The 25,827-nt window shown below is 37.9% G+C and overlaps 2 protein-coding genes across 11 annotated transcripts; both read right to left on the bottom strand.

Moving 5' to 3' along the window:
* Window positions 1-1,161: 1,161 nt before the first annotated feature.
* LOC135799312 (omega-amidase NIT2) lies at window positions 1,162-2,210 on the bottom strand. The gene has a single exon (XM_065312373.1). It carries the CDS (start codon window positions 2,111-2,113, stop codon window positions 1,217-1,219), a length of 897 nt encoding a protein of 298 aa, XP_065168445.1. The 5' UTR covers window positions 2,114-2,210; the 3' UTR covers window positions 1,162-1,216.
* A 122-nt stretch (window positions 2,211-2,332) lies between these two features.
* Window positions 2,333-25,695, bottom strand: da (transcription factor daughterless). Of its 10 annotated transcripts, none has more exons than XM_065312359.1 (12): window positions 25,537-25,695; window positions 18,310-18,356; window positions 17,073-17,282; window positions 7,606-7,902; window positions 7,356-7,532; window positions 7,163-7,231; window positions 6,879-7,074; window positions 6,703-6,835; window positions 5,731-5,829; window positions 5,399-5,544; window positions 5,215-5,339; window positions 2,333-5,130 (listed from the first exon to the last, which is right to left on the bottom strand). In XM_065312359.1, the coding sequence occupies exons 1-12, from the start codon at window positions 25,619-25,621 to the stop codon at window positions 5,086-5,088; spliced, it is 1,629 nt and encodes a 542-aa protein (XP_065168431.1). In that variant the 5' UTR covers window positions 25,622-25,695; the 3' UTR covers window positions 2,333-5,085. The 10 variants fall into 10 exon arrangements, with proteins under 10 accessions (XP_065168431.1, XP_065168433.1, XP_065168432.1 ...); XM_065312361.1 differs by having other exon boundaries at window positions 5,731-5,820; XM_065312360.1 differs by lacking the exon at window positions 5,731-5,829 and adding an exon at window positions 6,484-6,573 and having other exon boundaries at window positions 25,537-25,694.
* Between the last annotated feature and the right edge of the window lie 132 nt (window positions 25,696-25,827).

Raw genomic sequence — 25,827 nt, 5'->3', positions numbered from 1 at the left:
ATACTACGGAACAGTTTCAAATTTCAAACAACTTGAAACACCACTGCGTATACAAACAGTCGCCAAAATGAAGATAATTGCAGAAAACATAATTTTTGGTAATATTTGCATAAATATTAAACTGCAACCAATTTTTCCTCTCAATATAACTACTAATCTAAACTAAAAATATTAATTTTAATATCAGTCCCCCACTTTTCTTTAGAGGCAATTTAAAAAAAAAGCAAGAAAAACTAAAAAGTACTAAATGAAGAAAAACCAAACTCTCAGCTTAAATTTTGTGCAAGTGTGAATCAAATGTATTAGTTTATTATCAAAAGCAATTGAGAAATTAATGGGCATAATAACTTAAAAGGGCTTATAATTTGAATAAAATCTGGACAAAATTCTTAGTTTGAATGGCACTAATATGCTTTAAAATCCATGGGGATAATTGACGTAATTCGTTGTTTGGAAAATGTAAACAATTCAATTCTGGTATCAGTGATACTAGAATACATACATGTATAACAACTCGTTTTGCCGAAATGGCATCAATTGAGACTTTTGAGCTGTTATGATTTAATGATGGGCTCAAGATCTCTACAAATTTTCAGCTTGGTAGGGATGGACGTAACTTGCCTAAAATATAATCCAATTAACAATTATCCCTATGAAATATGGGAATAAAACAGACTTTCCAAAAATTCTGTAAAGACAAAACATTAATTATATGCAAAACCCATTAGAGTATACAAAACCATCATGTCTCCCAATTTGCTATAAAGAAAATACTAATACTTTTTACATGTATTATATTAGATATATGTTATTGATCTTAATGAAAAAATGGATGAACTGCATCTTTAGTCTCTACTTCAAAATCATTATCTACTTTATTCTTCGTCAATTCCTTCATCACCGGCTTCATATTGCTGTAGTCCGCATCATCAAAGGATTTCTGCGTTTCGATGGCATCAATAAATGCAACCAGAAGATGAACGCCTCCACACACTCCAAGAGTAAGACAAATGCATTCTATCGTTGACAGTACCATAACTTGTTAGAGTTTAAGATATGTATACATGATATGTATCAATGATATGAAAATGAAATAATTGCACCAGAAATTTGAAATGAAATGAATGAAGTATCGCAATCACAAGTCATGGAAACAGGGTATCAATTAAAATTGTTTAATATTGCAACAAAATATTTACAATTGCAAAATATTTATTTACTTGAGTTTGTAAATCGTATCGTAAACGTCTGTACGTCGTTGTTTACCAATGGGGATCTGTTGCCTTATTTTGTCACATTCACTTAAATCAATGTCACAGAGAAGAATTTCTTCTTCATGACCAGCTTGCGCAATTATTTTACCCCAGGGATCGGTAACTTGAGAGTGACCCCAGGCAATGTAACCCTTATCACCTCTAGCAGGACTAATACAGTATATAAACAATTGATTGTCAAGAGCTCTTCCCCTCTGCAATAACTCCCAATGCATTGGACCAGTTGTCATATTGAATGCAGCTGGATATATTATCAATTTGCATTCATTTAATCTATACAATTTGGCCAGTTCTTCAAAGCGCAAATCATAGCAAATGCCAATTCCAATTTTCGTTCCATGGAAGTCAAACATGCAGAGGTCATTGCCAGCACTTAGAATATCTGATTCTTTGAATGTAATACCTCCAGGAATGTCAATATCAAACAGATGCATTTTGCTGTATTTTCCAATCATTTCGCCCAAGGGATTCCACACTGTGCATGTGTTATAAAATTTATTATCTTTAATTTCTGGAAATGTTCCACCAACTAGGTAGATTTCATTGTCTTTGGCAGCTTCAGATAGCATTTTACAAGTATGCCCATCTGGTACAGACTCGGCATATTGATCAAAAAAATTGGTTCCATAGGGTGAGTTGAAACATTCCGGAAGAGAAATCAAACAAGCGCCTGCTTCAGCTGCTTTTTTAATTAACTTGCATGCATTTTCCAAGTTGTCGTCGCGATTTTTTCCCACTGACATTTGTATTAGGGCCGTTTTGAATGTGGACATTGTTCTAAATGTTTGTTGCAATGTAGAAAATGAGTATTGTAAGGCACGGACACCAGTAGTCCACATTACAACGTAATAACTTTAGTTCACTTGTAAATGTTTGATAACTGGAAACATGTAATTTCGACATCGAGTAACTAGAGAGGTAAACCAGGGAGGTATGCAACCAAGTAAGCATGATTATCTTGCATATCTCATGGCCACTTTTGCAAATTGGAAATACAGTTTTGGTTTCTGAGATAATAAAATTGAAACAAGTATTTTTTAGAAAAATGGCACATAGTATATTATGTACGTATTGTATATTACATATAGTTGATAATCATTTGAATGTCTAGATGAATTACCTAACTTATAATCTTCATCACGCAATATTTTATTTTATTTAAATATTTTTCTTAATTCTTCAATATATACGTAAAAACACATTCGTTTTGTTCCTTATTAAACGTTTATACAACATCAGCTTGTATTTGTAGTTTTTTTACCACATAGTTCTCATTACAGGGATCATGTCGTGTTCGGTTCAACTCCTTTCGTTACAATCAATTTTCATTGAAGCATTACGAGTCGTGTTTGCGCAAAATTAACCATTGCTTACTTCTATTTGAATTGTATGCACCGTCGTTACCGTCTTGTGAAGTCAATGTTTAAATAAGCATTACATAACAATGCAGATTTCTACAAAAATATAAATTTTATGTTAAATTGGCTGTACATTTAATTGCAATTTCGCAATATCAAATACGAATTTGCGAGCATCAACAGTGGACAAATTTGTATTCGATACGATGTATATTCAATGCAAAAGAAGTATTAATCGCAAGTGTTTACTCTGCATGTGAAATCGCTGTAAAAGGTCTATTAAACTCTTGCAAGATTTACTGCAATAAATTTTGCTGCCTAAGTTTCCCACAAAAAAGTTTAAAGGCTATAAAATAAAAATACACGCTATTACATCCACCTCCGAGCTCTTATTTGCAAGTTATGTGATTGTTTGCTTTGTTTTATATGTATTAGTTTCATTTTATGAGTTTAATACTGCGTATATTGTGTGTAGATGAGCGAAAGTATGATGAAAAATTAAATTTAATTTAAAGAAAAAATCATTTGCCATTAACTCAACAGAAACTACTATGTCGGTCGCGCTTAACAACAGAAATAATATAAAACAATAATATATAAATAATGCTTGCTTAAAAATACTAAAAAGTACATTCCTATTTTGTATAATAAGATAATAAATCTAAAGAAATAATAAAGTTATCAATTACTTAAATAAATCTATGTATAATATTTATAATGTATATAAAAAAAGGTGCCAGGGAAAGAATCAAATTGCATCATTTCGCAGCGTTCCGTTTCAGTAAAATATTGAATGACTTTCCCTTAACATATTTGTTTGCACAATAACATCCATTCGAAATTTAATAGTCATTATTAAACATCGTTTACTTGCACGTTTAGAGCATATTAACATAGAATTGTTTGTATTTCGCAGTTCAATTGATTCATTTGACATAAATGAACACTATGATTTCTCTTTGTTCCTTTGCAACTCATAGTTTTAACGCATTCTTACATTATCATACTCCCCATTAATTAATTATTATAATTTAAATATACGAATTCAGGGGTGAAGCCAGACAGAGGCTGACCGCCAGAATAGTTCTGATACGCCCGACGTCCATGGGTCCGAAGTTTTAACAACTGTACAAAACAATGCTTTATCGACATACATTCGATTACAGACCGATGGACGTCAGGGGTGGCGGTCGTTGCACACAAATTATTACCCTCATTGAATGTTGTAAGAAAACAATCCTACTATATGTACAATGATTTCGGAGGTGTAAAGTTGCGGCGCGTTATTTGCAGGAAATAATGCGTCGCAACGCGGTTACAATTCGTCAAACTTGAACACGTTATCAATGTCTCTTACTTCGCGTCAAAACATTGTTTGTACTCATCATTCATTCTTCTAAACATTCGGAAGCGCTCTAATTGCATTTTTCACGCTTATATGGTTCAAGAAGTAAAAAGTTTAAATCAAAAGATGGCGAATATTGTCAACGTGTGCAGCAATGTAACTTTTTAATTGAGCTCAGGCCATAGATGAGAAAAATAAAAATCAAATTTCTGCACTCTTCCTGATCTGGTCATGTAAATTTTCTATGTTGACGTCGTGATGTATATTTAATATGATAATGTGTCATGATAGCATAAAAAATAAAATACTACAAAGATTAAATAAATGGCAACAGTTCATATCCTTCGTTAATAGCGAGATCGCGATACGTAAGCATCATTTTGGCACTTAATCAAATAATTAATAAGTAAAATTACTAAAATAAGTAAGTATACTGGGGCAAAAGTAAATTATCTAGAGATTCGTGTAAAATCTCAATGGTTGCAAATAAATCAATGCAGCAAAGTTTAACTTGCCTAAGATGTGGTTCCGTCATGTGAAAGCTGTTTGTTCGTTCCGTTTTAAACCATATATGAGAGAAAAACGCTGAAAATGGCGTCCATCATCAACGCCACATTTTGTTATTACTCAGCTTAATATTACAGTAACACTACAGTACTAGCCGTACTGAACTCAAATATGATGCTCTTCATTTTCCGTTTCTCAACTAATTACAATCCGCCTCGTTTTATATTTTCTTTTATATTAAAAAAATATAACTATCATTGTTCGGTTATTAGTAGTAATGACGATGCATCTATTAATTAATATTCATTGATGAGAATGATTTCTTCCTATTCATTATTAAGTCCCTTGATTTAGGTAAGTTTAGTTGTCTCCATCATTTAGTTGAAAATTTTTGTACCGACGAACCGGCATTGTTTTCGCCCAGTTCGCATTGCCATTCCTAATTCATATTTAAACTTTACATTTACTTTGTAGAACTTTGTTTGCGTTGTCTCGGTGAGTGTATTTACAGTGTGTTCGTTTCCTTTGCTCTAAATGTTTACTTTTGTATTAATATTTTGCAATTCATTGTATTTGATGTGTATTATCGCGTTTAGCAATGCTATTGGGGCTGTCCTGGATTATGAGGCAAGTTTGGTGGAGGACCCTGAAACATTGATAATGGTTGTCGATACTAATGCATTTCACGAGTCCATTAATAATTTGAAATCAGTTGAAATGAAATACGTACAGGTATAGTGGAATAATGTGGCGCTAACATGTGATGTGGTGGGCCAACTCCCAACTTAGGCCCATCTTCCGCTTTCTCTTCTTCACGTCGCTTTAAACAAGCGGCTTTAGGATTCAAATTTCGCTCTGAAAAGATAACATTTTAGAAAATACTAATTTGAAGTTTCCTTTAAGAAACTATTTACCTCTAACTTGTTGCTCTAATGTCATAATCACTTCAACAGCCATGTTAAGAATACCTAATTTAGTTTGAGGCTTGTCCGTTTTCAGGTGCGTCATACACATACGTCCTAATTCTTTGAGAGCCTCGTTAATATCACGGATACGTATCCTGGAGAAAAAAATAACACATGAATTTCATTCAAAATCGGTTAAGTTCTAATCTCAGTATCAATTAGAGAATAAAACGGGATGTACTTAAGGAATCTGTCAAACAAGTGCACATGAATATAGGCCAAACAAACAAACAAATGATACTGTAACAGTCAAGTCAATAATAAAAGAAAGAAAAGCGCACCTTTCTCTTGCATTATTAGCCTGCCGCCGTTCCTTTTCTCTTTGTGCTTTTTGGGCGGGATCTAAATCTCCGTCTTCCGTTTCTTCCGCGCTGGAACAACTAAACCCGTGTTAAAATTGCCTGTCCCTTATGAGCAGCAATGCATAGCAGGTTTGAGAGATGTGATCAAATACACCATTACATAATTTGTCTCTTCTCAAACGTACTTAATTATGATTTACATGATTTTAATTTGATTCGTCTGTAATAGCACGCAAAGTTGAGAACGGTTTGGGTATTAAAAATAATATTAACACAAAAATACAGATTTTCGACAAAAGTTTCTCACGATGTCACCATTATATAAAAAAGTATGGTTCCTGCAGTAAAAAGATGAAGGTACAAAAATATTTCTTGGCCCATATTCAACATTGCACATAATACGAATTTTTAAATGGGTTATTAAGGAAAAATACAGTATTTTAAGTAACGAAAGAAGAACGTAATAAAAACAAGCATAACAATAATATAAGTTGGTATTGTACGGATGTGTATTGCAAAGTGATTAAGTTCGGGTCAATTCTTGCTCCACAATTGTTACACACCAATGCGGGTAACATTGCCTTGCAATTATGAATATGGACCTTCGCAAATCCATACAAACAACGAAAAGGTGTTATTGAAAAATAGTACTATAGCCCGATGAAAGCTAAACGTAAGTGGTACGGAGGTGAATAAAAATTAAGGGCATTGTATCAGCGTGCTATTACATACCGTTCACGAACATTGTTGGCCTGCCTGCGCTCTTTTTCACGCACGGCCTTATTTCCGGGCTCTTCAGGAGGGTCTTCCTCCTCAGTAGTACTAAAGATAAATTTTACGTGTAAAGTAAATGATAGCGTTACATTATACGCTCAAAAAATTCAATTTACATCGTTACATAATTAAAGAATTGTTCATATAAATGAATATATTTAAAATGATTCAACTTACAACCGCCTCGTCCGCTTAGCGCCTTTTCCGCTGGGTACACCTCCGCTGGTGGAGTTGGCTGATTCAACGGAACTAGAAGGTTTAGTATCGCTGTCTGGTGGTTCTTTGCGTTTCTCTGTAATATCAAAACATTCTTCTGATGTGGTGCAAATAAATGTAAGCGTGCGTATGCTTACTGCTGTTGTACGTCGCTCGCTCGACTTTCACTGGATCGGGTAGATGCGGATCGGCCGGTGGAGGTGCGTAGCCACCGAGGGAAGTCATCTGCGTGCCGGTTAACGTGGGCGGCAGCTGCCCCATGTTAATTTGCGATTCCGCATGATTCTTGAGAATGTTTATGGCGTCGTCTAGTCTTTCTTCCATTCGTGTTCCCTAAATGATAACAACAATTAATTTTTATATTAAGTCACTATGAAAATTATATACTAAAATTTGAGGAAAAAAGAAAATGAAAACTCACTTGCAACTCAGCATGATCTCTAAGTAAAACGATGGCATCGTCTACACGTTGCACGTCGAAAACTGGGGTCTTCGCAAAAAAACGTAAACACCATGCAAACAAAAAAAATAAAAAAAAAGCGGTAAATAAGCAACTAGCGCATTCCAATCAGACACTTGGTAAAACACACAAAAGTAGAAAACGGCAGGCTCACCATGTGTATACCCTGAGGTGCTCCACTGTTGGCAACTGCTTGAGTGTAGTGCGGAGAATGTGCTGGGGCATTGTGATTTCCGAGCCATGTTGAAGGTGCCAACGGCGGCGGTGAACTCACAGGCGTCGATGGCGCCGAACTGTAACTACTCGCGCTAGCCTGCTCTATTGGATAAATCTGCCGATTCAAAAAGCAACACATCAAAACATTGATTTTATAAAAATCATCCAAAATCAATATAAATGCTTACGTTAAGTGCTTTGCTAATGCCGTCGTTGTGTGGCGCGAACGCGGGATTCGTTTGTGGAGCCGTCGTCGCCGGGGTTCCATTGGCACGGAATGAAGACATGGGTGGCAATCCTTGGGCCGCATCCGTTTCGGGCGTGAGACCATAGTGCTCATAGGTTTGGTACGGCGTCGTGTATGAGCCAGGCCAGTCACCCACGGTGCCGGGCGTCGTGCCGTCCGAGCCGAGGTAGTAGCCGGTGCCCGGCGCCGCCGGCGAAGTGTACCGTGGTGAGTCGTGAGCAAATTCATCCGAACCATACTAAAAACAAAGAAACACCAACTGTCAACACGTGTACACACATAATGGCATTATCTGTCATATATTCAAGCATACTTCCATTGAAATCATATTATTTGATTGAATTGCACGCCCGAATTATATAGTTAATCTTTATAGCACGCACGTACAGATACAATTAATGGCTTAATGGGGGAATGGTGTTCAATTAATATTACTGAAGTCAAGTCAAATCAATGAATCATAAATAATAACAACTTTCCTCTCCTTATCGAGCTATACTGAATTGACTGTTTTGCAATGACTTACTATCTCTATGTTTAACTTTAACTTCCATCCCATTTGTGTTCCGTCTTCGCTCAAACCTCGTAATGACCATGTTATGCTAACTGGTGAAAAATATGACATGAGTGCGACTCATACAAATCAAAATACTCTACAGCATTAACATGGCAAAGTCTTAAAATTGAGCTTTTGCATTTTTCGTGCAACTCCAGAAAAAGTATATATTGAAATAATGATTTATGCGAATAGGTATATAATATCGCTTGATCCTTCCTTGGGATCATGTCGAGTGTATAGAAAAAGCAGAATAGTGCGTGGAATACTGCTGAATGGTCACTTAAAATAGTGACCGAGCATTCCCAAGTAATAATAAATCGGGAGCGCGTATAATGTGGCAACCGTACGGAACACAAGGACAAGAAGAAGCAATAGAAATAAGCGGCCCTCAAGTGCACTCGCAAGCAGAAAAAGTACGAGCATCGGAGCTTTCCCGACCCGTGCTACAGCATTGTTACAGTCAGTAGCATAAAGAAATACAGGGAGGTAGTAAGCTTGCGCGCTGTTTTCGTCCCTCCAAAAATTTATAGCGGACTCGTGAGTGCGGCGCGCTCTCCATTTACGAAACGGGAAGAGCCAAACAAATCGTAAAAGCGTGCCAGTTCCTGAAGTATGTATATATGCCAATCTGCTGTTCAAGGCCCCGAAAATCGTATCGACTTCTTCGGACAAAGAAAGTCGATATCGAAAGGAAAAAATTGACATTGTACATACCTACAAGTTTTCTTAGAAATGGAAATGTGTACCTACATAGGTACATTTTAAAATGCACACCATGTACATAGTCTTATAAGCAAGCGCAGTTTAAATATGGAGTAGAAACAAGAAAATGCTTCTGATCGCAGGAATGTACCTCGAGTGGCAGATAACGTTGCGTGAACATTGGATGATAATCACTATGATAATGGATGCCGAGTGGCAGCGAGTAACAATACGCGATATGAGTATTACGTGTCGCACGCATGAATAATTAATTTGGCACATTCGCGGTAAATCCGCAACCTGTGCGCGCCGTTGATAAGATGCACTTAATTAAGTTGATTTTTCGCGCGCTTTCAAACATTCGATGAACAGCGTTCATTCAAATACGAAACAATAAGTGCATTATTGTGTCGATCTGTAAATGTTTAACCGCGTAAAACCATTTGTTTAAAAATTCTATTTTATGATTTATTACACTCTAGATTTAAATTATACATTTCCACATTGAAGAATGGTCTCACATCAATATTTGAGAAAGTTTTTTTTTCGTGAAATTCAAATGCATCCAGATACACATGCATTTTGTATTATTGTATGAGGGTGAAAAATGTGTTCCAATCCGCGTGGGCTTGTCCGCAAAATTCTCACACCGTGAGACTGTAGGCGTGAGGATAAATAATAAATGTACCTACTTTCCAAATGTAACAAGACGATTTTACAACCAATCATTTTCCGATTAGACGCCTTAATTAATTTGCACAGAAATAAGAATAGTTATGATAGTTGACAGAAAACCTATACTTAAGGGAAAACAAAATCAATACGAGTCAGATTTGAGAATACATCATTTACATTTAAGTAGTACAAGTAGTTACGAAGCTGGCAACACCTAATTACTGCTTTAAAACAATAAAGCAATAGAGTAATTACCTGCAATTAGATGTGGTGGTCGTTATGATTTGTTAGAAAACTATATAAGCAATTTTCCGTGTTACACGTGCTGTTCAGAAACCCCATATGTTATAATATTAGAACACATGTTTAAAAAAAAGTTTATCGGAAAGGTGGTGGTTAAAAACGAAACTATTAATTTTTACTGTCATTCCACCTACTCATAACGCCAACATTATGAGGCCCAGCGTTCGACTTCGTACGCAATAGTGTGAGACCAGAAGAAGTAGAAGGGCACGCTAGCCTGTACGAATGACTCAAACATTCACTCTCTAAACTCCACATTTCACAGGTTCCCGATCAGCGCACTCTCGCATAACTAATCAGGTAACCCTACGACCGTACCTTCTCCCACTACATTTCCCGAGTAGTTCGCAGGTATAAAATGGCAGTTTAAAGAAACCGCAGAATATCAGACGAGCCAATACGTAAATGTGGCAGCCGGTTTTTATTTATTTGAAGATACCTTACGACTAAAATGATACATTAGCTCCACCATTGAGATACTGTTGAAATAACCCGGTCTACCCTTTTTAATAAAATTATGATGAAAAGGTAAAAAGATTTTTAAAAAAGGTGCGAAATAGTATATTAAGTATCAAGTGACTAAATGGAAGTTTTGTTCGAGATTGATTATGAGCGAGCGAGCGTTTAATCAATCGAGTGTGTAACAATGTTTAGCCACGTGATGCTTACGCTATTTTCTTGCTTCCCCACTATTTCCACGTTGAATTTTTGTATTTGAACTTTTGTATTTCAATAAAGACCGTGAGTAAAGTCCTTTACTCACGACTTTAGCAGTCCGTGTTTAAAGTACCTCTTTTCGTGTCTGTGGAAAAACTGCCGCTTTAAAGGTGGAAGTAGGAAAAATATGTTACATAATCAATAACTCCGATTAATCAGATGTTCATATACACGAATGTACTTACGCGTGAGTTAGTATAATTCTTGCAAAATATTTGTAGACATTAAACTATTGGTACAATATATAACACTATTGATACAATTTAACCAACATATATCTATTTATAGTAAATTCATAATAAGTAAGCTAGCACGTTAAAGTCAAGGAGGAGAAGTAAGTGGAAGCACGCGTAATACCCGCGGCCCCACGGCTAGTTGCTAGTGCACACACACCATAGAAAAGACAAAGAAGCAAAAACGCGTGGGAAACCGAAACGAATTAAGTGACAATGCGTGTTCTAGAAAATTGCCTTGCTTCTCAATACTTTTCGCTTAATATTCCATCGGACGCATATAACCATTTCCAATATAAATATTGTACAGCAAAAACTCAGCGTTCGGTTGAAACAGGAAGCACAACCTTTTCAAGGAGGGTGCATATTCACTTCGTCCAAAGCTCATATTATGAAATGCCAGCACACACATTCATATATAGGCAAACACAGTTCCAAAAACTTGAAGGTACTACACTCACCCCACTTTCGCATTGGTTATATTTCCAAAATTTGCCGCTCGTACTTCCACCCGCACCCTTATTGTGGATAAACGGATTCGTGTACTCCATACTTAATGACAATACCCGCAAATTGAAACACAAACAGGTCACCACCGCACAGTTTTACGTAAACATTCATGCACACAAAAAGAATGACAAAACAATGGCTGCATGAAAAGTGCGTATTTATTAGTCATGCTTTCAGCGGAATGTTTTTGTGTAACTGGCTCCTTTAGCGCCGTGCGCTAAAGAAGACAGTTCTAATCAACGCGAAACTGTTTTTGTTTGCGCGGAATTAACCAGCCTGGCTTACACTAACTCACACAATTGTTAGCTAGTATTACGCATGTGCTTTACCGATTAACGAGTACGTATCTAACCGGCGACAGCCGCTAAAGACGTTGAAACCGAAGACCAACCAAAATGTCGTCTAAAAACGAACGAGGAGTCAACCAGAAACTACAATTGCACCGGTACGCGAATACGGCACCAACTCGCGAACGCCGGAGACTATGCCTTATTACGACCTGCCATCGTCCACATGAATACTGAGCGCAATGTCGGTTGGAACACGAACGAGCACGTTAACGCCGCAAGTTAGACGAGGTGTACCGTCGGAGCGAGGGACTCCTGCATTCGGAACTCGGGGGGCCCCTTCTCCGTCAAGCTTCTAACGCACATTCACACCCACACATACATATGCTGATAGATGCTATGCTAGCGGTTACAATGCGTATGCATGCATGTACAACCATCGAGGTTGCGTCTACTTGCGTATGCTTCTCAGCTGACAATGCGGATAAAGTGTAAGTGCGGGAATTTAAAGCAATGCGTTTGAGATGATCTCAATTTCATAAAATGCGGTTGTATGTACAGTTGCAGTAAAAACGCAATTGCGAATCGGCAGCAATAGGTAGCAATGAGAACTTAAGAGCCTTTTGTTTCTGTAAATTGGTTGAACGACCAAATGTGGACGTGGACTTATTCTGTATTCGCTTTCAGCTTTGATTCCTTTCCAGATAAATATTGGTTGTACCAATAACAACAATGACAAACAAATCCCGATTAAAAATAGATTACTACTATTTTTGTCACATTTTCAATGTATCATATTTTTGTAATATAACTGTAATGTCCTCGGACCTAAGAAAGTTTAGTTGATGTTTTTCGTGATGAAAAATTGTTACGTAAACATAGTATACGCCAACGTGCATTCCGGAATATATAATGACCTTCGCAATCTTCGAAATATCAGTCATTTACAAATTAAATGTATAATTTTACACCTATAGCTAATTAAAATGTGGGGCATGTCTTTGTACCAACAAATATTCGCTGCTCACTAGCAAATTTATCATTTGAAGCATCGATAGGCATTATTTTTATGTATATTTCAAGGCCAACTCAATGTCAACTCGCCGATAATTTACTTCGTAACAAAACACTTATTGAATAATTAACTACCGGCAATTTATTTATTCACAAATGATTAATGGAGAACCATAAGTGTAAAAACAAAGTAAAAAATTATTAAGGAAACACGTAGTGTTTAAATACGAAGGAGATTCGCAATGAATTACAAATGTTAATTTAAAACTCTTTGAATATAGAATATAAACAAATAAGTAAACCGCGAGTCATAAGCATTATTTATTAAAACTAGCAGTTTAACAACAAGACGCGCGATAGTCAAGATATTGGAGTTGACATTATGGCAAATCCTATAATTTTCTACAAAACAAGCATGCATTTTGTATGGGGCTCGCTCTCCGTGGTGATTTTAATTAATGAGCATGCGGCGCATTTATTGTTTGCTCGAGTTACGGCAAGGGTCTGCCTCCGGTAATTTGTATCATTTGATTTCCTGCCGTCCCTCGTGCTTCGCTCGACCAGTGCTGCGTCTCTTTCAACCCCATTTTGGTGGCGGGATATGTACGTGTGTGTGTATAAATGTGGGGGTGTCTCAACGGCGGTACGCATTCAAATCGTTGCCGAGCGAACAAATTACAGCGCAGTTATTGGAAAAGGAGATAACAGGTTTAATCAAGTCTACTCCCTGTAAACGTTTTTGTTATCAATTATTGATATTGTCTTTCAATATATCCAAGTAAATACTTCTGATTTGACTGAGTGACCCTTTCAAGTAAATTGTTTAAGAAGCAAGAGATCGACATGAGAAGGCGAAAGCACAAGCTGGGAGCAATGGCATTACAACAATCGGCCATCGTAGAATCGCAGTACAAAATGCGTGTATTGGATAGAAGGAACGAATAAGCACAAGTAAACGCACACATACTTCCATGTTAGTTCGAAGAGGAACAACCGTTTATTTCATTCACTGCGCGGCGTTGTATCTCGGTGATTTGCCATGACTGACAACCCAATTATCCTACGGGATTGCTCGTATTTGGCTTGCACTACTCGTATTTCAATTGCCTTACTATTTTGTTTTTTCATGCAAGCAGCCGAAACGATCGTTCTCGGCCGTGAGGGAAAGCAACGTCTTGACCGGCCCAAATAACAAATGATAGCACATGCAATTCGTACATTTCGGACTGAAACAACAAAATACCCTTTAACATCTAACACATCCAACAATAAAGATGTGAGTGAGATACAAACTGAATTAACTTGAGCACAGCCCTTAAGATGATCATGAACAAAAAACAAAGAATACGAAAAGCGACGCGAAATAGAAAACTACTTTGTATCCCGACATTCTTTACGCGCGCACGTCTAGGGGAAAAGATTTGAAGGGATCTCCGAAACAGTTAGGTAATTAGTCATTTTGCTTGTTCTCTTTTTTTTACTTCCCTAGCATCGTAGAAGGTAATAGTCGGTAAATCTCAATCGTGGGGGTGGCCATGTCACAGCGTCCCCAACCGTAAGTTGCACCCTGGGCTTCCTACGCTGAAACATTGAGTTGCATCCCCTATTTTATTGCACTAGCGCGACTTAGTTACACTTTATATTACACTGAACAGGGCTGATGGTTATATCCGCATGTGAGAGTGTGTTGTGTGCACCATCGGGGGTGACTTCGGCCACAAATCTTACCCCCATTAAATATTTAAAAGTGGAGACTGATATTTGCACTTTCAATATGTTCTAACGCGCTTTACATATCATATATTTTACAGACGCATGCTATTAAATGTAGAAATTTGTCGTGCAAATCAAGTAATATGAATTCACACCATCCAACCATTCTTTTATATGCAACAAAAACAAAAGAAGAAAATCTGCGCATGTGTAAATGAACGTGTATGAATGTGTGCGTCATTCAAATTTGCTCTCGAAAATTTTCGAATACGTTATGAGGTCGTCGGCTATTGCCACATCCACGTTCACATACACAAATGCAGAGAATTTGCGATTTTATGGCGATCATAAAGTCGATTACTAACGTAGACCAACGTTACACATATTGGCTGGGAAATAGCAGGGAGCAGGGAACGGGCGGCGAGTCAATCTATCTCGGCGAGCACATCGCACATAGCTTGTTCGAAAAAGATGAAAAACGTTGAATGCAAATGCGTGCATTAAGCAGATAAAAAGCGTGAAAAGTACGTTTCATTGCCGACTATATTTCCCAAAAATATCAAACATCCAATATATTTTCTATACGCAGTAACAATTTCGGCAAATAAATGTTTTTTTCTGCGTGGATATTTATTTATGGCCATTCTTATTTATAACTTTTATGAGAATAATTATTAAATTATAATTTATTTATGCTTCGAGGCATTTTCACACAAATAAAACAAATATCTGATTTTATCACAAATCATAATATACTTTATATTGACTACGCTTTGAGTAGTTTGATATTAAATATGACAAGATTTGTACTTTCGCAGAAAGTTACATTCGATATAAATTTAACTCTAATATGAAGTTTGTTGCCGAGAGCAATGAAATGACGATTTCGATTCGAATCACGATGCAGAATGAAGGTAAGCGTTAGAATTACTAGATTAAATGACAACAATACAGCTTGTTAGACTACTGGATTGGCCTGTATCCGGGCAAATCTCAATTAAACAAAGAAAATCAGAAGAAAGTGCAATATTAAATTTGCAGTTATTTCACATACTTCTATTTCATCTGTGATTTAATAGTCACGCCGCGATTAAATATTTATGATGCAAGTGATCGTATACGAGTCAGTAGATACAACTCGGTGTTACGCTTTTCGATATGCGTAAATATAGATTTCGAACAAAGCGCATATAACTGAATCAACAGACGTATTAAATGTAAAATGAAATAAACGATTATTAATAGCGGAGCACCGTTGCTCTTTCTAGCGCAATGTAGTGCATCTAGCGGCGAAATTGAATACAATTTATCTTATAAAACAGTCCGAAACAGTTCGAGACAAAATTACTCCTATATTCTGTACTTGCGCGACCGTCCCACTAACAAATAAAAACGTGTGCAGTAGTCAAACAAAAACGTCAAACATAATTTATTAAACGCGATATATATTTACACTTGCGATTTTACGATGAACATCGATCGCGATAAAACAAATGCATTATTGCACATAAGAAGCTCCACTTCGTTCGACGATTAGCATACTTATCAATTCAATGCTCTTGCATGAGTCATTTTGTATATTTACTAGTTCCTAATAGTGTTGCGATTGTTCGCGTTGTTTGATACTTTGTTATTTTGTCATTCGACCTTTATTTAATTATTATCAACACTTTTTTTATTATTCTCGTATAATGCTCAAAGTCGATAAGGCCAACGAAGTTTAATACGCGCAGAATTGATTGGCATAAAATGTGTAATTAAATTAAAACACGAGCTCATGCGGGATTGCAAGTCGCAAAAAGAAATAAATGACTAATGAGCGATAACGAAGCACGTAAAGAAGTTTAATGCGTTACCAACTAGCAAATGTTGATGCAGAACACTCAAATATTGGAACTACAAACTACAGACAACGACACAACCCATGTACATTTAGTTGAGTGAGCTACGAAACAAAAAATGAGAAGAAATTGCGCAAACGGCTAAAGCAATGTGAGTTGAAAAACATCTGTTCTTAATGATTATTGTTGCGTTTAATCTAATTGCTGCTTTTCGTAAATTATTATCGATTTAATTGCGTACGTAAATCGAGAACTTCATTAACGATTATCTCGTATTAGCTATGTCCATTTCTAATCGGTGCAATTTTTATTCTTTATTGATTTACATATTATAGATTTAATTGATAATAAAGAAAGAAAGCAATTGATTTGTTAAAACGACTCCGCAAAGAATAACTTTCGAATTTAGTGCGAGTGTTTATGTGATTTTTTGAGATATCTACCGTACTCATATGCTACCTTCCCATGTTCGAATAACTCGCCGAATTAATTGAACGATGTTTGTTTTTCGTGATACGAATTTCTGACAGTAAAGTAAAACGGTGGAAAATATTCACATATTGCTTTACGTGCAATGTTTGTTTGCTAGTAAATATGAACCGGAAAATGAGCGCATTTTTCGTGCCAGGCGCTGATAAATCCTTCTCAACTTGCTCGCTTAATGTATGTCAGTCATACAGCCAAATATATCAGCAAATCCTGTGCAATGTACACCGATCGTATCACGTTGTACACGTGCTGATCGAATACAACGATAATTTTTTGAAATGCTTGTTACCATTACGTACAATACTCTTAAATGGCTATTCGAAATTATGAGATTAGATACTAAATCAAAACAAAAAGTAACTTACCACCCATTGTTGATTATCAATGTTGGCACCCGGTTGCTGTGGTTCGTCTTTGGGTCGCGGAGTAATCTTAGCCTTTGCGGGCGAGAGACGGCTGGGCCGCCCCTGGAACGGAAAGTACGGACTGTCGGCGGCGAAGGGTTCCCCCGTGGCCTGTGTTGGACTAGCGCCCGGACCCGAGTATCCCGGACCAGCCGGACTTAATGCGTACGCCTGTAAATTTATTTACTTTGTAAACCTCCAAGTACACTCGCACACGCAAAACATAATCTATTTGGTAAATATACAGCGAAAAGAACAAAAAAAATTAAGATGTAGAATGCGCACGGTGGCGGAAATAATTTCAAAACGATGAAATTATAAATTTTTGGGGTACTAGCGGTATGGAGTAAAGTCGTGTGGGCTTATGAAAATAAAAAGAACATCGCATAGAGCCGCCCCAAATGTTGAGCTGGAGGTTAACAAAGCACAATATAAACCGAGAAGACAAGTAGAAAAACGCTCCGGAAAATGACGGGTAGTGAGAGAGACGCGCAGCCAAACTGTAATGCGCTTTAAAACGTTACACGTTGAAATGTATACCGACTTCTTTATGGAGAAACATTAAAGAAAAAAACATTGGAGGGTTGATGCATTATGACATTGTAGCGTAAAACAAAAAAAAATCATCGAGTGTTGACATAAAATTGAAGAAAACAAAACTACAACAATACATTTATCAGCGATAAACATCCACTATAATAAGAAGAAAAAAGGGGAAACAAGAAAGAACGTAACGGTCGAAAACTCTAAAACTTATCCAACAAAATACGCATTAGACATTAAAGTGGCATAAAAGTGTGGAAGTGTAGCGCAGCGGACAAGCCAGCCCAACTAGAAATGCTCAAACACCGCCCACACACATCAGTCCCGCTGCTCGTGAAAATGATTGCTTCCCTCTCTTGGACGTCGACGTACTAAACTCAAGATGCAATTGGAAAAATACGCGGAAAAGGCACACGGGAACAAAAATAATACCGAAAGAAGCAACCTCATCGCGAACTAAGAATAATATAAAACTAGCAACCGAAGCCACCTTATATGAGCTCGTGTACGCTGAAAATAGTATTATTACGATCACAAAATGGTCATATGACTGCGAAACAGTGAAAAGCAGTCACGAACTTCATAAATGTAATAAATAAAAATCAAACTTATTATTATATTCTATTTCTATTAAATTAATTATGTAATAACTTACCATTCCGTTATCTATTCCGCCATAAGGAGGCTGGAATCCAGGTTTTTCTGTAAAAAAATATCACACACAAATTAAAACCAAATTGAACCACAAAGCACGCCAAGAGTAAAATTATGACCTGCACGTCACACGATTACCCGGCAAATAACAAAGCCGACCGCAATTTAGTCGTCTTCCCACCGAAATCAACTATTACAGACGCGTATGCAAGTGTAATGTATTCATAAACTCTATTCCTTGAGAGATATCTTTATCCTTGCGAGTCTGGGCTATATCTATCTGCATGCGACGGTGCAAGCCTGGCTGGATACGTCCAGCGCACGGTCAAGCTGCCCGCGTCAGTGCTCCCTGAGCAGGCACACCACACCGATTAGTATCTTAAAGTGTCATTATCATTATCATTTCGCATTGTAGCCCCGGACGCTGACTGTGTCTAGCATTTGGTTGTGAATTCACGCTTCCTAAATCCGCGTGCGCGCGCGGGTCGGCTGCGACTTCGTTAGGATTAGGCAGCGGTGGCGGAGGCGCGCAACACACAAAGCCTACACAATGAGGGTCGAGTAGTGTGGTTTCAACTTTATGACTTGTATCAAGCCCATATATATGTGTTTTAATTGCAAGAATTCGTGGTTAACATTTTTCGTAGATTAATGCTTCCCTTAAGAAAGGCAAAAATTAACCGTATAATTATTTTTTCAACAACACCATTATTTAATTAAATTCAGTCATCTAAGTAAAACTTATAAAAAGGAATAAATTCAGAAAAAGTTTAAAATTCCAATAGTCGTTAATTAGACTCGCTGCAAAGGCGACCATTCGAACATAAATTCAGTTTTAATTAAATACTCTACAATAAATATATAAAAAACCAAATTATGGCATCCGTCAGGCAATAATAGTTAAATGGTAACACACTAGTTTGTTTATCCCACTACTACTTGATTACGATTACCGCAGACTTCGGTGCGTGGGTACAAAAAGCGTTGCGTTGCACTCACCGCGAAGGTAAAACTATGGCACGCGGTCGCGACACAGAGGGAAAGTCGACGGCTATATTTGGTGGAACACTCTACACACTTTGGGTGATAATACCCGCGAGACAGTACGAGTATGTACCTATATCTTATTCAACATGAATAAATGAAATTCGACTTGTGTGCTCGCCTGCAAAAATCTCGACGGTTATTGTTATTCAATTCGTAAAAATAAAATGCCTACGCGCATATAAACAATACAGTCAATTTAATTAGCATATATGAATGCACAGACAACACCTAAGTAGAAAACGGGGCCTATAATAGTAACAATAATTAGTAAAATAATAAATTTTGACACAAAAATACGCTATGATTAAAACAAAGTATCAACGTTTGATGTATGAATTGATAATGAGAGCTATTTCGCTGCGTATTCAATGTTCATAGGTTGTAAAAAGCCTAAAAGCAAGTAAAAAATTAAGTCAACGAACTGAACATGCACAAACAAACGTTCGCACACACACAAATGCTCCTTCCTCGGCGGCATACACCCAATACAGTACGAAAACGCCGTAGAACGTTGGAGGGCAAATGTAAATAAAAACAAACTCTACATATACACGCTGCGTTGTTGATATAATATCCCTTTGCGTAAACCGACGACGAGCTCGTCATCTTTCGAGATCAAGAAGTCTTCAGTCACAGATCTAACTGAAATCCTTACTTATGAGGGAGAACCCCGCGTGTACTTGCTGCGCATGCTGCTCAAGATTCAAAGTTCAAGCTTTTCGAACTTCCCAAAGTTCCAACTCGTAAAATGCTTTTTTTTATTATTAATACACAATACTACCGCGCGTACGTGCGCAAGTATGTGAAGAACGGCGCTCGCTGCGGTAGTACGAGAGAAGAATAAGTAAGAAAAGCGATCCGAGGCGGCCGTATAATTGCCGCGACGCGAAGGCCGGGTTGGCTAGAAAAGGCAGATGTTGTACGGAAACCCGTTCGACGGTTTCGTACGGCCGAACTGACTGAAAACCACGCCGAACTCCTAACTAATGTAAAGAAATTACGTACGAGAACATACGTAAAGAAGCGTACTCTCAAAAACATAGAAGAAACAAAAAAATGCATCTATTAACACAATACTAAGCAATTAATTAGCCAAAATAATTTAGTTAATAAATTAGAATGCAAAAATTTAATACAAAAATGAAAGAATCTCAAAGTCAAGAAACGATGGCTTTCTTTTCTGCTGGCCGGCTGCTGAATGCATGCGATAGTCGGACCGTAGAGCAGGATAAGGAGAATGAACTGTAACTGTAAACTGACAAGGGACCTTCTTCTTTACTAACACGTAAATATGCTGAAATCGTACTCACAAGTACATAGGTACAAGCGATGAACATTCAAATATATTTTTATGCTTTTATTCACAACTTTTATACGCGCATATTTTGCTACAACTACACGCGGTTAATCCGTTTAAATTAGAAGTAAATTACACACAAAATAGTGCTTACTTGGCATCGACAAAGTCGCAGTCCATAAAACATCCCATTACACCGTGTCCATTATGATAATAAAATTCTCCTAGAGATTCTCTGACTCGCATGCAACATCCTTAGCTCTTTACTCTCGCTGAGCTTTTAATTGTAGCAAGGATATCGCTTCATTTATGCTAAACAGTCGCTGTAATTTTATGAAAGGATGCTTTAACACGCTCGAGTAAATGCGACACTGCTCCCGGCACATTCATATGATTAAGTGATGCGTAGAAATTGTCGCCAAGCGAACGAATCCCGCGCGCCACGGAAGTCAGAGATCGATCTCTGACGACTCGAATATTTACTCTTAATTGCAAGGCGATTTTTGTTTGGCATTCAACGCATCAGCGATCATTATTATTATTATTATTAATAGTAATAATAAAGGTACTTATACGTTATAGTCGTGCGACGTACGACTTCCGGAATGTTTGCTCATTGCATCTAAAAGTTCTATTTGAACAGTACGGCGCTCTTGAGTGTGTTACAGGAATACTTTACATCTAACAAAAGTGCTATAAAGCTTTGAAATTTTTTTTCAGTATTTAGTATTCATGGAAAACTATCTTATGAAGCACATTTTTTGGGTTAAAAGAGCTTTATGGAAGCAAAATTATTACAGTTAATTTCAATCACGCAAACATTCTTTCAGTCAGTGTAAAATTTCCTTTCTAAAGCGAGCGGTTGAAGCGCTCGTTGCTAATCGATGTCTAATTGAAAAGAATTACATATAATTATAGAATGTTTGCCCGGTTATGTTCAGCATGGCGATCGGTTTCGTCACAGCGGATAATTATAAAATTGCCCAAGCGTGTGGTTAAGTTGATAATGAATTATTTATGTATTTATTATCGAAGGATTTGCATCTCTTCGAGCATGAATTATTTCCACCGCTTAATTATTTATATATTAGATATTTCAGTATTCCTGAACTCGATTTGTGGAGACTTTTGTTATGAACAACTAGAGGTGAAGTATGAGTATGTAACTTATCCATGATTTAACAAATAAATATTTTTATTTCAAAAACCCTAAAAAGAAAGTTAACGCGTGCCGTGCTAGCAAAACTTGATCACACTACTTATCCACAAACGAAATCATCTGAAGCGGCAAGTGAGCAAAGCAAGCAAACCAAGGGCGTAGACACACACATCTACACGCGCGGGCATACCGAGTGTATAACCGCAATGTGAAATACTGAAAAGCGCAAATGGACCTTAAAGCAGTAACTTGAAGAGCAATCACACGCAGCAAAGAAGCCTTGTAAGTAAATAAACAAACAAACAAAATGGCGCCCTCCCATCAAGCCTCATGCCGCCGATGACGGTATTATCTATTTTATAGTTTAATTCGCCCGCTTCGCCGATGATGATCTTTACCGGCTTCCCACACGGCCCGAATCACAATCACCCCGTTGTTCAATCATGTGCACACACGCCATAACAAATTCAAGGTTTGAAATTCGTGCATTTCGCGCTTAAGTGTAAATTGACCCTGATTTGAGTTCGTTACGTATATTATTTTCGGTCGTCCACACATGAATACAAACACACATCTCACACGCGTGCATCGTCCGCTTTCTTCGCTTAGTTCTACAGTTCAGTTCAGAGTTCTTCGGGTGTTCGGCGACGTCGAATTGGCGAGTATGTGTAGTACGGCAGCGTGAGCGACGTGTGTGTGCGTGTCGAGCAACAGCTGTTCGATTCGTGTTGGTTATTTTGTATCTGCCGTCCTTTTTCTTTAAAGGTACACACGGACCAACCGCACGAAGCGAAACTCGTTTCCACAGGTAGTTGCGGCGGCGCGCGACCGCTACACTTTTTACGTTTCGCTTGTGTTTTTTTCTTCTTTTCTTCTCTTCATCTTCAACTTTACGTTTAATGTCATAACGAACGGCAGAACAGCAATCAAGACCGGGAAGAAATTAGCGATAATAACATTAATAATATGCACTTGCATAATGTACAATATTTGTACGACTAAAAATCGGGTAAATACAAAAATATTTAGTAAAACATTTGCAGGGTGAGTTAGGGGCGCCACGGTCAGGGATTCCCCGAGGGAGTACTTTGCTACATCCTCTCCGAAACACAAGTGCCAACCATAAACTGCGACGCTGACGCACAAAAACTGTAAAAAGCTTAACGGGATGAATTCCTTTCCTTATACAACTTTTGTGTCCAGCCCAGTTAATGATAGTGTCAAGCAACACGTCTCTGAAATTTATTGTTGTGCACATCTCGCAAAATCAACAATACAGTAGTATCTGAAGTGTACAAACAAGAAATAACAATACGAAAATTACGATTAGAAGCGTTAAAGTCGGCTGTGGATTCGCATGAACCTGTTTACCGGTACAAAACTGCGAGTCATGCATGGTGAACGCGCGATGAAAGAGGAGGACGATGGGGTGGATTGGTTGGTGGTAGTGCGCGCAGTGAATCGCAACCGCCTTGCCGCAACTACCTAGGAACGACGCACCGAAACGGTTTGAAGGTCGCCATGGCAACAAGGGGTGCAAGGGTGACGTCGCGCGAGAGCACCCAAGTTTACAACCATCGCATACACACATTCACATATATTATCTACTACCACCCTCCCCAAGTGAAGTACACATACAAATTCACTCTAACTCCTTACAAGGTGTATCTAAATTACAATTTGCGCACAAGAAACAACTAGTATTAGAATAACCGAGACATTAAAGAAATAAGTTTTAGTGGTACACCCTATATAATACCTTTGTGTGAACACGGGCTGATCCTAGCATCCTTAGATAAAACCTACCTAGATTTAAAAAAGCCAGCCGAAATACCGTTGCTTAAGTCAGTCAAAACTATGCCCACTAAGCTGGCGCACTCCTTCGTTTGCGCGTGCATTATACAACGAATATATCAGTTTACATATTAAACTAGACGTCAATTTCAACACGGTGTTGCAAAGCTACTTCGTAGTACTCTATTAGCCGAGCCTGGTAGTCATCATTATCTTCCCAGCATTTGATAATATTGGTATGCACGTGTTCACGATGATTATGCAGAAAGTGATTCCGTTGAATTGCAAGCAGTCATAAATTGGAAATCCTTTTGTGCCAATTAATGCAACGATGCGAATTATGCGGATTATTACATTTTTTCTCACTATCCATATGGCGCTTATGGCAATCAAAAACATAAAATGTATAAAAGAATACAAACTATCAGTGCTCATTCGCATTTCCGCGAGATAAGTGTGTGAACCGATTGGTAGGAATCTATCAATAAAACTATGCTGATTCAAGTGCCCATTATATTGTTCTAAAAATGCTCAAAAACAAAAAAAAAATCTTGTACACGCGCATAACAGTTTTGTACAACTTTTCAATATCCACAAGGTGTGTGAGTATTTGATGATTCAATCACCTCACACATCAATTTCCAGCAGCGCAAAACTAATATCGAATTATTACTCATAATTTTACCATTTGAGCATCAACGCCACTTGAACAGACATCGCGCATCGACTCGTTGAGTCGAGATTCGGATTAATGTGCACGAACAAGCCCTCGGCCGTCTAGGCTAGACGCATGCAACGCGTATCCGCACTATGTACGAGACAGCTTTAATAATAATAGAATTCGTTTCGAGCGGAATGCGATGATAAAATATTAATGCGAGCCTTCGACTGCTCGAGTGGCATCCGTAACTAAGAGTACCTTAACTACGCGTCACGAATAAAAGCAAGAAGTGCGCGCGGTTTAAATATCGCGGTCGGATTAAAAATGAAGAAATGCCATCGACGCACGAAGAAATTAAAAACCGAAATCAGAGTAAAACAAAAACAGCGAGACCGATTTTCTGTTACTATATAGATACTGAGTATATACGACTGAACGACATGTGTTTAAGTAATTTTCGAAAGCAATATATACCAAAAAAGTCAACAGAGTTCACTTTTTCTTATATTTATTTAAGATAAAATAAATGTTATTTATGTCTATATAAACTAATATATAGCTGGGCTGATACAATGAAACTTATTTAATAAAGTAAAATATATACGGAATCGATTATTATTTATTATCGCGCCACGCGACCGATTGTCAATGAGCATATTTATACCTGCCGAATATATATGTTATACGAATATGTTGTTATCACAGCTTGACTTGAATTTCATCACACCGTTATTGTCGAAACTCACCGATTCATTTTTCAGTTTAATGTATTTTAGAGTGTAATTGTGTGAATCGTGATAGTTTACTATCACTAGCACTAGTGGTTCCACGTCTCGTATGTCAACAATAATATTGGTAACTTTGTACATGTTTTGAGCACACGAGTTTCTTAAAACTACGGATTAATCATCACCGAGAGACGCAGAACTTCAGCAATATGAGCACACGGCTTTTCGTCACGGCATTTTATTCTCCGGATCTCTTGGGACGCGGATGATGCCAGTTCACATGTAAATAACACACCAACAACGAATGTTTCTAGTACAGCCACTCCGAGCTACACCTTAGCGCAAAACTATTGCTCCTCTCGCACACGGTTGATGTTGATACACGCGCGTCGCACAGGCAGCACACACCGAGAGAAACACGGACCCCAAAGAGGAGCGCAAACCCAAACACACAATGCATTCGCTGTCGACGGCCGGGCCGGCGCGATTTTTGCACACGAATTACACGCGCCGTGCCGAAAATAATGTTCTAACCCACTCACCTGGTGCTTTGTTGGCGATTTTGTTAAAACAAGTGGTAAAAACTTCGTATAAATGATGCATAGGCTCATCGTCGCTGGCAGCCATTTTACCTCACTACTGACATCCACTCTCGACACTCGCTCGCTCGCGCCGCACGGCCACACTCATGCACAGACGGCACAGGCGGGTTGCCCTGGCGCACCACGGTGGGAAGACGGCCAGCGGTAGCGTCGCGCACGAAACGGTTGGCTAACGACACGCGCATAACGCGGGAAATTCAAACCTACGGCATATTACTGCAACTAATTTTG

Source organism: Atheta coriaria, unplaced genomic scaffold, assembly GCF_025399875.1.
Source record: "Atheta coriaria isolate IRGN ID8LTWV9N9 unplaced genomic scaffold, Caltech_Dcor_3.1 hic_scaffold_9_pilon, whole genome shotgun sequence".
NCBI lineage: Eukaryota > Metazoa > Arthropoda > Insecta > Coleoptera > Staphylinidae > Dalotia > Dalotia coriaria.
This window is presented reverse-complemented; position numbering and strand designations above follow the sequence as displayed.

What these genes read in the sequence shown, in the direction of transcription:
- da (XM_065312359.1), bottom strand. Translation starts at nt 25,621, where the DNA reads ATGGCTGCCAGCGACGATGAGCCTATGCATCATTTATACGAAGTTTTT. An exon ending in CACCTCAGGGTATACACATG is followed by an intron (nt 7,232 to 7,355) that starts GTGAGCCTGCCG and finishes TTTTTTGCGAAG; the next exon opens with ACCCCAGTTTTCGACGTGCA. An exon ending in GCTAATAATGCAAGAGAAAG is followed by an intron (nt 5,545 to 5,730) that starts GTGCGCTTTTCT and finishes TTTTTTCTCCAG; the next exon opens with GATACGTATCCGTGATATTA.
- LOC135799312 (XM_065312373.1), bottom strand. Translation starts at nt 2,113, where the DNA reads ATGTGGACTACTGGTGTCCGTGCCTTACAATACTCATTTTCTACATTG.